Here is a 17,875-nt window from a genome sequence, read left to right on the forward strand (position 1 = left end):
GTAAAAACAAATTGATTCATTTCACATTATTTTACTCTGGATAGGGGCACCCGACAGGGTTGCCCACTTTCCCCATTATTGTTCTGTCTTGTCCTGGAACCATTAGCAGCTGTGATATGAGAGGAGGATGATTTTACAGGGGTGGTGGCAAGAGTTATGGCGCATAAGCTTTTGCTTTACGCAGATTATATTTTATTATTCGTCTCGACCCTACAAGATCTATGACTTACCTCCACAGGATTATTCATTCCTTTTCTAAATTTTCAGGATACAGAATTAATTGGTCTAAATCTGAAGCTTTGTCTCTGACAGCATACTAACCGGTAACATGGCGCATTCCAGTGGCCCAAACAGGGCATTAAGTATTTGGTATTTTATTCCAAGCAAATTTGTGTGATTTAGTAAAGATAATTTTGACCCTTTAATAAAAAGGTTTTAGCGATGTGGGCAGGTGGGCATCATTACATTTATCTATGATTGGGAAGGTTAATGCTATTAAAATGAATTTTAGCCAAAATTCCATTACCTGCTACAATCTCTCTGTGGCAGAGTGGGCATGGTCGAGTGCCCATCCTGAGAGAGCGAGAACGACACGGGTAACCAGTAACTGGCATGTCTTATTGAGGGTTTTATTTTATTGTGAAGCTGAAGACTCAAAGAAGTTTAAGTTGACAAAGTTTGTTACACTGATCTGATTGAACTGAGAAAAGGAGTGAGAAGAGTGCACGCAGAGTGTTGAAGGCAGAGAAATAAAGAGCCTTACTTGACTGCATCACTGCTCTCAGTTTCCTCCCTTCCATCGCCGAGCTTGAACTTGTTACACTCTCCCTATATACATGTCTCCCTCTCTTACTTCAAACACTTTGATAGCATAGTGAAGTCCTTCATTTGGAATGCTAAACGTCCCAGATTACATTTCAGTAAATTGCATTGGCCGACTGACAAATGTGGGCTAGGCCTACCCAAGAATTTGTTTCATTACCAAGCATTTGGTCTCAGACATTTGGCTCATTGGTCGCTTCCACCTAAATGAGTCCCTCCCCGGTTTTGTATTGAACAGGAACTTCTTGCAACTATTTTGCCATGGCATAGACTTTCTATCAAATAAACCAGAGAAGCTAAGTTACACCCAGTTATCTCGCATTTGCAATATGGACAAACGTGTCCAGAGTCTTTCATTCACACATTTATTTAAATCAGGGGTGCCCAATACGTCGATCGCGATCTACCAGTCGATCGCAAAGGCAATGCTGGTAGATCGCACGAAATTTAAATGTGCTTTCGTTCAATTTTAATTAAAATGAATAAATATATAATGTCTTTCCTTCTTTTAGTTTCTGTCTGACTTGCATCTGACGAGTACATTTTGACCAGGTGAGATTTTTGTTTATTCAGTTGCCATGTAACTAGGTTCAGGCCTTCCAAGGGCTTCTGAGAACAGAGCGCGAAATTGCGAAGCTAGCAGTGTTTGAGACTAGCTACCAGCAGCTAATGCCCGGATTATGCAAAACTGTCTGATTCCATTCAGTGCAAATCATCAGAATAAGGTAAATGCCCTGGCTATTTTAATCTATTGTGCTGTAGGCATTTTGGGTTTAGTGTTAAAACTGAATGATATCAACATTGAACATTATTACATATATATATATTTTTTATTAATTACAAGATTAATTCCATGTAGGGATACACGCAGTAGTCCCAACAAGCATTTAAAAATAATGAAACTGTGATTTTTTTAGTTGGTAGATCTTATTGAGTTGGCCATTTAAAAGTAGATCATCATGAAAAAAAAGTCTGGGCACCCCTGATTTAAATGTTGTTTGGAGCATATGGCCAAAATTATGAATTAATAAGTCCCCTTTCTCCTGGACAGAGTGGAATGTGAGGGAGAAAAATATGTTCGAAGATCCTTTGAAAATATGGTTCAACATTTTGGGATTCCCAGATCTCAATTCTTTAGGCATTTACAGCTGGGCCACCTGCTTTGTACTATTTTTGGGAGTAGCATACACCCCTCTAAAGAGGCAGATACTCTGGGAGTAGTGATTACTTCTTTTGGAAAAGGTCATGAGGCATCAGTGTATTATTCCCTGCTAATTCAGAGTCTATGGGATAGAGTTTAAACTTCTCTCAAGAGATTATGGGAGAAAGATTTAAACTTGGTATTGGAGGAGGAAGTGTGGGTTAGGAATATAAAAAAAAACATCAAGTCTACATCTAGAGATGCAAAGGTGTGCCTTATGCAATTTAAGATTTTACATAGATTCTATTGTATAGGCTTGGTCTTAAAAGATACACCCACCTGCTGGCAATGCCAATCAGAAGATGGGGATACAACCCATGTTTTTGTTGGTGTGTTAAGATCCAAGAATTTTGGTTGAGGGTTCGGAGTTTTAGGTGTGCCGTATTGGGCACTCAAATTTCATTTTGCACCAGACTCTGTTTTTAGGTGATGGGGCAGTCATTAATACAAGGGATACATATGTAAATTAAAGCTGCAAGCAGTGATGAACGGACCTTTGCACCCTTTTGCACATTGGGGCTGCTGTGACAGGGGAATGTCACTCAAATGTTGTGAAGAGTGGATCACAGTGTAAAACATGTAATTTCCTGCTGCCAGTTGGTGGCGCTATGACTATAACTGAATACTGGCATATAAAAGTGTTCAGGGTGGGACTCTGATTGGACAGTGTATTTTTGAGTTACAACAACTTCCCTTTTCATGGAAAAATATCGAAATATGCCAGGCCGCCACGGACACACAGTTCAAAGAATACTCAAAAGCTTCGTAATTTAGTATCTCAAAGGCCTTTAAAGACTGACCGAATATGATGTCGATCTGATTTAATCTCTAGGAGCAGTTCATTAAAGTACGAGGCCTGGAAAATGGCAAAAACGGAGCAAAAATGTAAAAGAAAAATCATAAATGGCTGACTTCTTGTTGGGTTTAGGATATGGTTCTAAGATACTTTTTTGTAAGTGTTGACATGTTACATATGCCTACCGATTTTCTTGCATGTAGGTGAGGGCTGCTTCATTGAAATTTTGTAGGTGTCGCTATCAAGCCATTTTTCCATAATTCTAAAACCATGTTTAGGCCTTAGAAATGTGACTTGTTTCATATCAAACTTTGTTAGGTCGCCACGGACACACCAACGAAAACTCAAAAGCTTAACAATTTAACATCACCAAGAACTTTAGATTAAGACAAACTAAATATAATGTTGATATGATTAACAAATTCCTCCCAGAGATTTAAAGTACAAGACCTGGAATTGGCTCTTGCCAGTAGGTGATAGAATATTGGCACGTAGATGTATTCAGGCCAGGACTATATCAAACATGTGAAGTTTGGGGCAATCCTGTTTGGAGACACTAGTAGCACAGAAATTACATACATCAGATGTGAAGTGAAACTTGAAATGGTTTCTAATCAAAGGTAAGCATTATGTACAGCATTTTGTATGGATTAGAAATCCAATATGGTTGTCAAGCCCTTTGTCATAAAAAGTAGCTTCAAGTTTCTGTGAATATATAAAACACCACATTAGCATTAATTAAATATTACCTGTTTGGAAGCACGCTCCGTCTGCACTGAGACCGTAGAGTGTGTGCGATGCTCCTCTAGCACACAGATCGCACAAATACACTTCTGATCTGAACGACAATAAACCTCCAACAGCCGGCCATGTTCCTGGCAAGTGCGACCTCGCAGGGCTTCCTGCGGATCTAGTAGCCGATGAGACGCGTAGAATGATGCCTGTCGATGTGGCAGTACATGAATCTCACAGTATGACGCAGTGCAAGTAAGACAAGAACTTACAGCTTTCTCTTTCTTGCCACTGCAGAGATCACATAAAATCAGCTGCTTGACATTAGCAGGTAAAGCTCCGCTAATAACTGCTTTGTGCCGTTGCTTCACTTGAGGACCACCGTAGCGCATTTCTTTGTATTTTTGGGCGATGTGGGCAAACACACGGTTTATGCTCAGTTCAGGTCGTTCTTCAAATGGCCGCTTGCACATCGGACATGTGCAAAGTGAGCTGGAAGCCCAGTAGCCACCAATACAGCTCTGACAGAAGTTGTGGCCACATGGCGTGGAGACAGGCTCATTGAAGAGATCCAGGCAGATGGAACAAGTTAGCTCCTGTTCAGAGAAGAGCTCGCTGTCAAACTCTGCCATCTGAAGCTTCCACAGCCTAGAAGACATCAAATACCTAATTGGTTATATAGAATGGAAACTAAACCATTTAATGGCCTTAAATCAAAATAGCGGTCAGTTCACACACTTACGTCTTAACAACTGGAGGCAAAGGGGGGAGATTTTAAGACAGGAGAACTTCATTCATAAACTCACAAGATCCTACCTGTGCTCATGAAACTCCAAGAGACAACACAAAGTCATTGAAAATAATCTCTGTACATTATTTATTCATTACCCCATTGTGTTATAGGGATGGGCGGATCAATACTTCTGATACTGATGTGGTATAAAGAATATCGATCCTCACATTCAAATATCGATTCAGAGGTTTTGTGATTGTGTTCTTATTTAGATAACATGAATATTAATGCATCTCATAAGCTTAGAAGTGGAAAAAAATATTATATTAGAAAATTGTTGCATGGCACCGGACCTCATTGCGATGCGCAGAAATGCTAAAATACACCAGCAGACAGCGCTCACCCTTTCAGTCACAGCACTCGTTCAAAGAGGGAGTAGTGCTTCCATGATGTAATGACAGAGAAACAGCATCTGGAGTTATTTTCACCAAGTAATGAAAATCCTAGGCATGACATGTATTATAATGGGTGTGACCATTTTTACAGGCTTATTTAAATTCAGAGGTGTTAAAACGTTGATAATGATCATCTAGGTTACCATTGTAACCTCCGTTCCCTGATGGAGGGAACGAGATGTGTCGAAGAAGCGACACTAAGGGTCTCTCTTGAGAGCCTCGCACATCTCTGAACTTGAGAAAAGGCCAATGAGAAATTGGCAGACATAATTTGCTTGTCCCGCCCCCCGGACATATGGGTATAAAAGGAGGGAAATGCGTCGGTCCATTCAGAATTTTGCCCTGAGTAGCCGAGAATGAGGTTCGGCCATAACAGTGGCTCGGTTCAGAGTTGTGGCCAGGAGGACACAACGTCTCATTCCCTCCATCAGGGAACGGAGGTTACAATAGTAACCTAGACGTTCCCCGTCTGTCACTCACTTCGACGTTGTGTCGAAGTGACACAAGGGGTCCATATTTAATAATGCCATGCGCTGAACCGTGTACATGCGCTGCTGAAGCAGTTGCGGGCAGGCAGTTCCGTGCCAAAGCGACAGGCCACTTCAGACTGCACGTACCCTTCTCCAATGCCCCATAAAATCGCCATAACCTTCTGGTTCCCGACACCCCGAATGGGTGGAACAAGGCGACATGCCAAGCATGGGAGCAAGCCGCACCAGCCGCGCCTTTTCTCTCTGTATGATTCTCGCATAGAGTCAAAGTGGCTGGGGCCATCTTAAAGCAATCACATGCATCGGCAAAGGTGTTCCTTTCAAACTCCTCTTTCAGGGGGAAAAGACACCGCGGAGACTACCGCCTGCTCAGGCTGGGGGGGGGGCGTAAAAGTGGCGGAATACATCACATGGGTTTTCAGGCCACATGTGGAAATGGCGTGGTGGTAGATCCTACCTGCTGAGAGGGAGGAGTTGCTACAAACACGGCAATCAGGGGACAGCGGGGACACTCGCAAGGGGACCGTACCGCGGAAAATACACACAGGGGGATTAATCCACATGGGGGCCCGTCCTGTGGAGCACCTATTCCAGTACAGAGTAGTTTCAGTACTCGTTGTGGGTCTGGTTCGGGGAATCCTCCGCTGAATTCGCTGAACAGAGGTCTAAGGAGGAGTCATCTAGGGAGCAGAGTTAGTGGGATCTCCTGGAAAAAGAGCACACGTGATCGCTTCAGTGGAGGGAAAAGGCGCTAGGTGCAAGCGGTACACCCGGTCAGTTCTTCCGCTTTACAGAGTTCTACCGGCTTGGACCTGAGAAAACATGGGACAAGACCGACTCAGCCCTGAGACTGTAAAATCTCGTAAACGTATTGGGTGTTGCCCAGCCTGCTGCTCTGCACATGTCTGCTAGGGAGGTGCCATTGGCCAGTGCGCACAAGGATGCCACAGTAGTGTGTGTTCGAACCCGTAAGGGGTCGGGCACGGCCTGGGTGTGATAGGCCAATGCTCTAGCATCAACGACCCAGTTTGAAAGCCTCTGTTTGGAGACAGCATTCCCTTTCTGCTGTCCACCAAAGCAGACAAAAGTGCTGCTCGGAACATTTAAAGCTCTGCCTGCGGTCCACATAAGTACACAAATTGCAGACCGGACACAGTGATGAAAAAGTCTGGGACTGTCTCCTCCCGGGGCAGCTTCGCTTGCAGGTTCACTACTTGGTCCCTGAAGGGGGTAGTAGGAACCCTGGGACCGTAGCCCGGTCAGGTCTTAGGACGACATTGGCATCTGCTGGACCAAACTCCAGGCAGGTATCGCTGACAGAGAATGCTTGCAGGTCCCCAACCCTCTTGATGGAGGCAAGCGTGATCAGAAAGGCCATCTTCAAGGAGAGGACTTTGAACTAAACTGATTCTAGCGGCTCGAAGAGGGGGGCCTAAACCCAACCATGGAGAGATCCCATGAGGGGAACAGGCATGGCCTGGGAGGGTTCAACTTCTGGGCGCCTCTAAGGAACTTGATAATCAGATCATGCTTCCCTAGGGACTACCATCCACTGCATCGTGGTGAGCTGATATGGTGGCTACATACACCTCCAAAGTGGAGGGGACAGCCTCCCCTCCAACCTCTCTTGCAGGGATGAAAGCACTGATGGAACTGCGCATCTCTGCAGGTTTTCAGACCGGGAAGAACACCAATTTGTGAACAAGCACCACTTTGGGGCGTAAAGTTGCCTGGTAGAGGGAGCTCTGGCTTGGTTAATAGTGTCTACGATGGCAGGTGGTAGGCCAGTTAGATCTTCCACATTCCATCCAGGGGCCAGACGTGGAGTTTCCAGAGGTCTGGGTGCAGATGCCAGAGTGTGCCCCATCCCTGAGAAAGCAGGTCCTTCCTCAGGGGAATTCGCCATTGAGGGGCTGTCGCGAGGAGCATGAGATCGGAGAACAAAGTCCGAGTGGGCTAGGAGGGGGTCACCAGAATGACTTGTTCCTCATCCTCCCTGACATTGCACAGCACCCGTGCAAGAAGGCTCACTGGGGGAAATGTGTACTTGCGCAGCCCCAGGGGCCAGCTGTGTGCCAACGCGTCTGTCCCGAGGGAAGCTTCCATTAGGGAGTACCAGAGCGGGCAGTGGGAGGTCTCTTGGGAAGCAAACAGGACTACCTGTGCATTTCCGAACCATTCCCAAATCAGCTGGACCGACTGGGGGTGAATCCTCCACTCTCCACCGAGCGTACCTTGTAGCGACAGCATGTCCGCTGCCGTGTTGAGACTGCCTGGGTTGCAAGTGCCACGCAGTGATCTGAGTCGCTGCTGGCTCCAAAGGAGGAGATGGCGGGCGAGTTGTGACGTGACGGGAGCGCACGCCACCTTGGCGATTAATGTACGCTACTGTTGCGGTGATGTCAGAACGGATCAAGACGTGCTTGCCCCGAATTAGTTGGAGGAACCTCCATAGGGCAGGAAATACAGCAGCTGCATGTTCATTGCACATGGTGCCTAACCCTGTTCGGAGGTGTCTGTGGTGGCCAGAACGCATTGGGGCACCTTCTGTAAGGGGACTCCTGTCCGTAGAAAATGGAGGTCTGCCCAGGGTTTCAATCTGGCGGAAGGTGGGGGTGATAAACACACGGTGCGTGCCCATCTCCGGACTCAAGTCTGGAGCCAGTGCTGAAGCGGTCTCATATGCACCAACCCCAGCAGCGTGACTGCCGGGGAGAATGCCATATGCCCCAGGAGCCTCTGGAAATATTTGAGGTACCACCATGCCTGGCATGAACAAGGTCAGGCATTTCAGCACTGACTGCGCACGCTTGTTGGCGAGACGTGCTACCATTGAGACTGAGTCCAACTCCATGCCGAGAAAAGAGATGCTCTGAACCAGGGCGAGCTTGATCTTTTCAAAATTGACCTGAAGCCCTAGGCTGCTGATGTGCCTGAGCACCTGGTCCCTGTGGGCGCATAGTAACTCTCGGGAGTGGGCCAGGATGAGCCAGTCGTCGAGGTAGTTGAGTATGCAAATGCCCACTTCCGCTGGTGGGGCAAGGGCTGCCTCTGTGACCTTCGTGAGGACGCGAGGGGACAGGGACATGCCAAAGGGGAGGACCTTGTACTGATATGCCTGGCTGTTGAACACGAACCATAGAAAGGGTCGGTGTCGAGGCAAGATAGAGACGTGAAGTACTACTGCTTCAGGTCTACTGCTGCGAACCAATCTTGATGCCGGACGCAAGTTAAGATGTGTCTTTGCGTGAGCATTTTGAACGGGAGTTTGTGCAAGACCGGTTGAAAACTCGCTAGTCCAAGATCAGTCGGAAACCGGCCGGCCAGGAGGCAGCTGTAGTGGATCCAGAGGTTGGGGGTCCGCATCCAGGGTACCGGTACTGCTGAAGTGTGGCAACAGGTTATGTGAGCGGCGCTTTGTCCCGGGAACCAATCGTCTTGCCATGATGGGTGAGGTTGGGGACGGAGGGTTCCACTCACGGCAGTCCGGGCAAGCATAGCGGACACCTGCGCGTCAGGCGCACACTGGACGAGCAGACCCGGAGGTGGCAGCCCAGTGGTCATCAGCATCATCAGCCAGCTCGCGGCGTCTGAGGGAGGAAACAGACTGGCCGTGAGGCGAGCCACTCACCTCGAGCCCGAACTGAAGCAAACGAGCGTGCTGGGGAGCGGGTGGTTTGTGGGGATTTACCAGGCGAAACAGAGCCCGCTGTACGCCTCAAATCGCCTTCATCGTCAGACGTGCCAGCGGCAATCTCGTAGGAATGAGGCGCGGTACGGGGGCTGCTGAAGTGGCTTTCTCTTGTGAGGGAAGAAAGCTGTGACCGCAACGTTGCCATGGCTATGTTCTTGCAATAAAACGCTGCCTGAAGAGGAGAAAGCCGCTGATATGCGCCGTAGATCCAAAAGCCTATGCTCTGCAGAGATGAAGTGAACAGTCTCGTGAATGCAGCTCGTGATCACACAACCGCTCTGCTCCGAAGAGAAATTCTGAATGGACAGATACATTTCCCTCCCTTTATACCCATATGTCCGGGGGCGGGACATGCAAATTCTATCTGCCAATTTCTCATTGGCCCTTTTTCAAAGTTCAGAGATACGTAAGGCTCTCAAGAGAGACCCCCAGTGTCGCTTCTTTGACACAACGAAGCGAGCGACAGACAGGGAACCTTAATCCTTGTTAATAAATGATACCCTTATAAAAACTATACATGGATTTACTGTAGTAATGTTGTATTAACCATGACAAGTAACCATGACTGTAGTAAAAAAAAAAAATGTTGTTTGTTTTGGCAGTTACCAAGGTTTTGATACAATTAACCATGATTTTGCTACAGCATTGCTGTAGTGTCCATATTGTAACTTGGTTTTAGTAATAGTAGCCATATAATAATATCTATGGTTAATTTTGTGGTTTTATATGTTGCTTATCCTTACTAATTTTTAAAAGGTAAAGCAAAGCAGCCTAATAATTTTCTGCTTCGGCCTATAAATGTATAACAAAATGCAAGTAATATTTAATATACTAGAGGGGCTTTTCCACAGCATGGCACAACTCGACTCCAATGTGGATAGTACCTGGTACCTGATCCTTTTTAGTACAACCTCGGTCAAGGTTCCAAGCAAGCCAAACCGATACTAAATGTGATGTTAAAACCTTGCAGATCATGGATTGGTCAGGGTGAATAGTCACTACGGGACATCAACCCGCTAGTTTTAAAGTTAGCAACAGCGATAACAGTATCATTTGTTCACTCGCCTTTCAAATTATGAAAAAAAAAAAAACGTCTGTGCGCAAAACCACACCGTGGTTAATAAAGGAGGTGCAGAAGGTGCACTTGTTAGTGAAGAAATGACGCAAAACTAAAAAGTCTCTCAGGAAGTGTATCAGCTGTTGGCCGCACACAGCTACCACCGGACCTACCAACAGTGTAGGGAAAAGTAAAAACAAAAAAACTTAGTGACTACAGAACTATCAAGGAAAAGTAGAAGTGGTTTGACCAAATGGACGCCATCTAGACCGGCGAGCAATGGGAGGGAGAGTGCTCAGCCACGGCTGGAGTCCACGATGGAGGATGGTACGTTTTGTTACGTTAACTCTATACTCTGCTTGAAAGCTTCACTTTATTTAGTTGACCAGCTACTGGAAGCTTGCTTCTAAAACAGCCAGGCCAATTTAACTGTTACACTTGTGTAAAATCACCATGCAACAACTGCTTTATGCAGCACAATGAGCTAGTAGCTAACAGCTAGCTGTTGTGTTATTGTTATGGTCAATTTGTGTCGTGTTTAAGATGTTGTCACGGCAGTAGAGGCAGTTCAACCATTACGATCAGCCTATAATCCCACCCACGTTGATGTGGAAAAGTAAAGCGTGCTGAGGCGAACCGTAACGTGCAGTGGAAAAGTGCCATAATCTTCCAAAGAATTCGTAAAAAATTTATTTGAGGTATCGTAATACTGCCCTAAAAGAAAATAAGTGGTATCATCCATCCCTATTGTGTTATGATTTAGGGGAGAAGATTTATTTAGTGTTAAATCGTTATGGGGGTGCTAATATAGTCATATGCACATGTACACACACAAGTATAATATATTTTATTCTATATTCCCTTTACAACCATTTTATTCACATTTAAGACTTTCAAAAATGTGAGGTGACTATTTTAAAAAGTACAAATGCCATTTCCTTTAATGTCATGAAATTCCATGTCAAATAATACGAGCTGTCACTGTTTGAAAGTTCATGTGATCTACACATTTTAACACAAATTAAAACGTGGTTCAAATGATTCACAGGTTTCAATTCTTTAGGTATTTACAGCTGCACCACCTGCTCTATACTATTTTTGGGAGTATGTTTGTTGACATCAACAACAAAAATAATGTCACTTGATGCATGTCTTTGTACTGGAAAACCATGAACAAAACTATGCAACATAAAAGGAAATGCAACCCAGGATACATTAAATACAGGTTATGTTTAATCTATGGCAGGTTGACAATTGATGTCCACTGTAAAATCTGGTCCTGAAGCAAAACCAGTTGATAACCACTGAGATAAATATACAGACAGGAGCAGTCTGGCTGTGCTGTCGTGCATCTACAGTAAATGTTAACTGTTAATAATCATAGGACATTACTAAATGAAAAATAATATCAGCTGTGTGAGCTTTTGAAGTAGTTAATTTATCATGCTATTCTAACATGTAAACTAACATGCTCTAGTTATATAACGTGTTATAGTTACATGATATTTTTTATCATGTTTATAATTCTGTTTATTATAATTCTGTTAGCTTTCTAATTTTTTCTATTTATTTTATTTTCAAAAGGGAGACTTTTTTTTACACATACTTCAATAAAATAAATGGTTTCAAGTTTCAATTATAATAAAGTGTTTGCTCAAAAATAAATAAATAAATAACCCTTCTGTTTTCACTGATAATATTAATTGTGTAATACTGTATACCATGATACCGTGAAACCGTGATATTTTCTTAAACGGTTATCATACTGTGAAAATCTCATACTGTTGCAACCCTAGATCATAGTGATGCTAAAGTGTGTCAAGCCCACTAGAGCAAAACTGACGCTTGACAGGATGTGTAAAAATCTTGGTCTTGCAGATATCTGGCGACTTTTGAACCCATCTGGTAGGGACAATACATTTTTTTCATCAATTCATAAGATTTATTCTAGAATAGATTTTTTTTATATATATATATATATATATCTAAATCCCTCATTTCATCTGTTGTGGATTGCTCAATTGTAAACATCTTAGTCTCAGATCACACCCTGGTGAGTTTAGAGCTGTTGCCACATTTTGGCCTTTTGCAAAATCCTGAAAACTATGTTTATATGGAGACCAACTGGTCCTCAGTATCCTCTGTGGGCATGGCTTGGGAGGCACTTAAGGCTGTTTTTAGAGGTTGGAGCATACAATATGCCTCATTCACCAAAAAATCCTAAGCATGTGAACTCGTGGAAAAATGCTGATGCAGATCTGAAGCACCGAATGTCATCTGATGGGCTCAAGAGAATTGACCCGATTGAAATACAGATATAATACTATTTTGTCATGAAAAGTGGAGTTTTGGTTGTTCAGGGCAAGACAGTCATACTTTGAGTCGGGGGACAAAGCAGGGAAGCTTTTGGCCAAATATATAAAGCAGAGAGAGTCTTTTTCTACCATTCTAAAAATATTTACCACAGCCATTGATATTAATAATGCTTTCAAAGAGTTCTATCTTCGTCTATTGAGGAAGATATTAGAAAATTTGTGGAACCATTAGAACTCCCTAAATTATCGACTAAGCAAAAAAAAAAAAAAAGTCTCTTGATTCTGAGATAGCTTGACGAGGTAATTAATGTCTGGCCTACAGGCAAGGCTCCTGGGCCAGTAGCAAAGCTCCTGGGCCAGGCGGTTTTGCCGCTGAATTCTTTAGCTCTTATGCTAAAGAATTGGCTCTACTTTTGTTAGAAGTTTATACAGAATCATTAAAAGAATGGAAAGCTTCCACCAACCATGACACAAGCCTGGATCAGTCTGATTCTTAAAAAGGACAAAGATTCAAGCGAGTGTAAAAGTTACTGTGCAATTTCCCTGATCCAGCTAGATGTAAACATTTTGTCAAAAATTTTGGCTAACCGATTACATTATGGCAATTTTTATACATATAGATCAGATTGGGTTTATTCGGGGCTGTAGCTCTTCTGATAACATTAGGCGTTTCATCAATATCATATGGTCAGTAGCAAATGATCAGTCTCTGGTCGCTGCCATCTTACTTGACTCCAAAAAGAAGTTTGATATGGTAGAATGGGATTATCTTAAAGATTTTGGAAATATATGGTTCAGAAATACTTTTATTGGATGGATTAATTTCAGATTAATTTACTCTGGATAGTTCTTACCCCATTATTGTTCTGTCTTGCCTTAGAACCATTAGCAGCCGAATAAGAAAGGAGGATGATTTTCCAGGGGTGATGGCGGCAGGTATGGCGCATAAGCTTTTGCTTTACTTTTAAAAAAGTTAAATTTTGACCCTTTAATAAAAAGGTTTTCGAACGATGTGGGCAGGTGGGCCTCATTACATTTATCTATGATTGGGAAGGATAATGTTATACAAATTTATTGTATTCCCAAATTTAACTACCTATTATAGTCTCTCCCTACTGAAGTTCCCCTCTTTTATTTTAAACAATTTGATAGTATAGCTAAATCCTTTATCTGGAATGGTAAACATCCTTGAATGCATTCTAACAAGTTACACAGGCCAACTGACAAAGGTGTATTGGATCTCCCCAAGATTTAATTTTACTATTATGCTTATGGTCTCAGACATTTGGCACATTGGTCACTTCCGCCTGAAAGAGATCCTCCCTGCCTCTTTATTGAACAGGAGGTCATTGCCCCTATCTGGAGGCGTAAAGACACATACCGTTATCTCACACATGCAGTTAGTGTGGCCAAAAGTTTCCTGCATGCTCAATTCGGACATTTACCTGAACGCTGCCGAAAGTATTTGGTTAAACATTAAATTGTGTTTTAAAAAGCCCAGCTTTTGCTGGACAGAATGGATTGAGAAGGGAGTTGCTATGCTGTATAAAAATGGAGCATTGAGTTCCTTTGAAAATATTATACAGCGGTTTGGGATTCCCAGATCTCAATGCTTCAGGTACTTACAGCTGTGCCATCTAAAACAGCAGACACTCTTGAGATGGTGCTTGTTGCTTTTAGAAAAGGTATCGAAGCTTCAGCGTACTATTCCTGGCTAATTCAGAGACTAGGGGATGGGGTTTTAACATCTCTTAAGAAGTTATGGGAGAGAGTCTTGAATGTAGTACTAGATGGAGAATGGGGTAGGATTTAAAAAAATGTCAAGTCTATGTCTAGGGATGCAAGGGTGCGCCTCGTTCAATTGAAGATACTGCATCGTTTTTATTGGACCCTCTCTAGACTTGGCCTTAATGACACACCTACTTGCTAGCGATGCCAGTTGGAGGACAGGGACATGGCCCATGTTTTTGGTCCTGTGTTGAGATTCAAGAGTTTTGGTCAGGGGTTCAGAGAGGTCTGTGAGGTCTTGGGCACTCAGATTTTATTCTGCCCCAGACTTTGTTGGGTATTAATATAATAAAAAAACACATAAATTGGGTCCTTACTTGCATGATGATCGGCAGGCAGGTGATTCTCAGGGGATGGAAGTCGCCGGCTGCACCCTCAATTCATGAGTGGTGCAAAGAGTTGGTCAGAGAGGCGGCTTTTGAGGAGTCATCAGATTTCAAATGGAAAAGCAAAGTCCGTTTGCAACTGTGTTTCCCATATCTTACAAGTTTTGGCCCTGTCATATTTAAATAGCAATTTCAATTACCACGTCTGCTTTTTCACTTTCTCAGCGTCGCGTATGTAGCCAGCCAAAACTCAAATGGAATACTATTTTTTTTTTTTTATTGCAATATTAACAAACAGAACAAGACGATACATACAAGAAATATAAACAATCTTTCAAAACAAAAGAGAAATTATGGTTCAGAAAGGAAAAGTTAAGAGAGGAAATGTGAAAGAAATTTAAATATATTCAACAATAGTCTAAAAAGAAAAGAGAGTAAGAGAAGAAAGAAAAAAAAAAGAAGAAGAGGGCACAAAAGAAAAAACATTAAGAGAGAATATTAAACATGGCACTAATTCTGGATGTTTTCATTGCATTCTTGTTAACAGAAGTTGAAATTGTATTTAAATACAGCTTCAATTCTTCTTTGAAAAAGCTAAAGTGGGGTTTACTTTTCATATATTTACATTTATGGATATGAAACTTTCCAATATATAAAAGGTTTATACAAAAACATGCATTAATTAGATTCTTGTCTTTAACATAAAATCCAAAAAGAATGTGTCTATATGATAAAGAAAAGTTACATAAAACCTTTTGGACAATCAGAGCATCAATATTGTTCCAGAAAGACCGAGTAAAAAGACATTCCCAAAACAAATGATCAACAGTTTCAGAGGAGGCTTCACAAAAAAAGCAGGAAGTATCAATATCATTTCTAAATTTCTTTAAAAAAGTATTTAACTGGATAAAATCTATGAATAATCTTATAGGATATTTCTTTAACTTTATTAGTTAGAAAGAATTTCTGAAGAAGTGACCAAACATATGACCATTTAATATCATCAAAAAGGTTATTCCAATAAGAAATGGAGGAAGGAATTGAAGTAACAGTATATGACCTAATTTTATAATTGGATTTATGTATTGAAAAACAAATAGAACCAACCACAGTAGATTCAGGGCTAGGGGGAGAATCATAAGTCACTGTAGCACTATTATTGTTTCTAAACAGCATACAGATTTCCAAAGAGATGGCCTTGAAAACTATATTAAATTCTTTACTAGATACTGGGAATTGGTATCCTGAAACAAAATCGGAATAATTAAATTACCTTCACTATCAAATAGCTGGTTTACTAATATCATCCCATTATTGAACCAGTTTTCAAGGAATAAAGATTTCCTCTTATGAAGAATATTACAGTTGTTCTGTGGTATCCTACATTTCTGAAGATACTACATGTTCCAAATTAAAAAATTGTGTGGCGAGAAATTATGCTTGTAAATAAGTTTCCAAGCCATAAGCATCTGCTGATGATAATTGGAAAGTTTGACAGGAAGTTTACTAATTGAATAATTGCACATTAAAAGAAAATGTATACCTCCTACTTGAGAAAAAAATATATCTTGGGATTATACTCCAAATAGAAGATTGATTGTGAAGGAAACGTTTAAGCCAATTAATTTTTAAGGTATTGTTAAGAGAATCAAAATCAATGAAATTTAAGCCACCTTTATTATAAGAATTCAAAATAACTGATTTTCTAATACTCAAATGGAATACTAATTCCCTTAGTATTTCCATTTCCGATGCCTTACACAGAAACCTGTCAATCAGGGTCAAGGGTGGGATTATGCTATGGGGCGTGTTTGTCTTGGGAAGTGACGTCACTCACAGTCGACGGTCAAGAGGTGATGCCCTGAACAGACGCCGGTTTATCAAATCAAATCAAATCAAATCACTTTGTCACACTACCATGTACACAAGTGCAACAGTAGGTGAAATTCTTGTGTGCAGTTCCGAGCAACATAGCAGTCATGACAGTGACGAGACATATACCAATTACAGGAAACAACATACTTACACAACACAATTTACAAGTCAAATGTACACACATACTTAAACAACACAATAATTATATACAATGTACAGTAAACAATACACACAATATACAATACAATAAGTAGGAGTATATGAAAATATATATGAAGTAGTATATTGAGGAGAATATGTTGACAGTCCAGTGTGAGATTATAGATGAATAAAGTGCAGTGCTAATTATTGATCCTGATAGACTGTGAGTGATGTCACTTCCCAAGACAAACACACCCCATAGCATAATCCCACCCTTGACCCTGATTGACAGGTTTCTGTGTAAGGCATCGGAAATGGAAATACTAAGGGAATTAGTATTCCATTTGAGTTTTGGCTGGCTAAAACTGAGAAAGTGAAAAAGCAGACGTGGTAATTGAAATTGCTATTTAAATATGACAGGGCCAAAACTTGTAAGATATGGGAAACACAGTTGCAAACGGACTTTGCTTTTCCATTTGAAATCTGGCAGTCACTGTGCGTTCGCTTAAACGAAAATGCAAACCGTAATGCGCGATTTGCAATTGCGTTTGGATTATGTCACATTTTATGCGTCCACAAATTGAAAACGCAATTGCAAATACAATTTGCAATTCCTTTTGAATAATGTCCGGAATATCATTCCATAGAAAAGTAATAGTGGCTTGCCAATTCTTATAGCACAGCAGTGTGAGCAATGTTGGGTAACCTTTTCACTTACAATATAAAACAGAAGTGTTTGTAATTGCTGTTTTTGTGAATGTTTGATGTTACATGCTAGACTTTCTTCTATTTTAAACAGGCCAAATAGGACTCTAGTTTCTGCCCTTTACAAACACAAGGCTTTTTGAGTAGCTTAACTAGCAAGACGTCCTTGGTTATCCAGTATTACCAGAAAAATCATACTGGTCAACCAGTTTCACCAGCTAAGTTTTGTGAACAACATGGCTATGCTGTTCCACATCACACTTTAATTCAATTCACACATGTCTAAAGTTATGTAATAAAGTTTTTTTTAATCAATCAGTTCTCCTAAACTTGGCAAACTTGCTGCACAGCATTGTTTCGATGCTGAAACTCCTGTTAACCAAATCTCAGTAGCACTTTTAATAAAAAAAAAAAAAAACATGATGATTTAGCAATTGATGCATGAATTGAAATGTTCTTGTAAGAAATTAAATTATATAGTATTATTTGAAACACTTGTGATTAACATCAAAACATCAGCCTTCAAAAACTTGTATAATGTCTGGGTTTCAAATTTAAACTAGTTTAATCTGTACATGGTCTGTAAATAAATACAGATTAGAATTTATTAGAACATCTTAAATTTCATATAGCCACATACCTTTGCTGAATTTCTCTTAATGAATCTTCCTCTTGAGAGTAGACGTGTCTCGGCTAATAATGTCTTGCAGACAAGTGAGCGTGTCCATTTGAACACGTTTTTCT

At 41.6% G+C, this 17,875-nt stretch overlaps 1 protein-coding gene across 1 annotated transcript in view; it reads right to left on the bottom strand.

Moving 5' to 3' along the window:
• The window catches only part of LOC127619495 (E3 ubiquitin-protein ligase TRIM47-like), a 149,305-nt gene extending 131,430 nt beyond the window's left edge, over positions 1-17,875 (bottom strand). The window contains exons 1-2 of the mRNA XM_052092334.1: positions 17,772-17,875; positions 3,569-4,199 (exon numbers count right to left, since the gene is read on the bottom strand). Of these exons, the coding sequence (XP_051948294.1) occupies positions 3,569-4,183 (615 nt within the window). The 5' untranslated portion in view covers positions 4,184-4,199; positions 17,772-17,875. The remainder of the gene's footprint in view (positions 1-3,568; positions 4,200-17,771) is intronic.

Source organism: Xyrauchen texanus, chromosome 26, assembly GCF_025860055.1.
Source record: "Xyrauchen texanus isolate HMW12.3.18 chromosome 26, RBS_HiC_50CHRs, whole genome shotgun sequence".
NCBI classification, from domain to species: Eukaryota; Metazoa; Chordata; class Actinopteri; order Cypriniformes; family Catostomidae; genus Xyrauchen; species Xyrauchen texanus.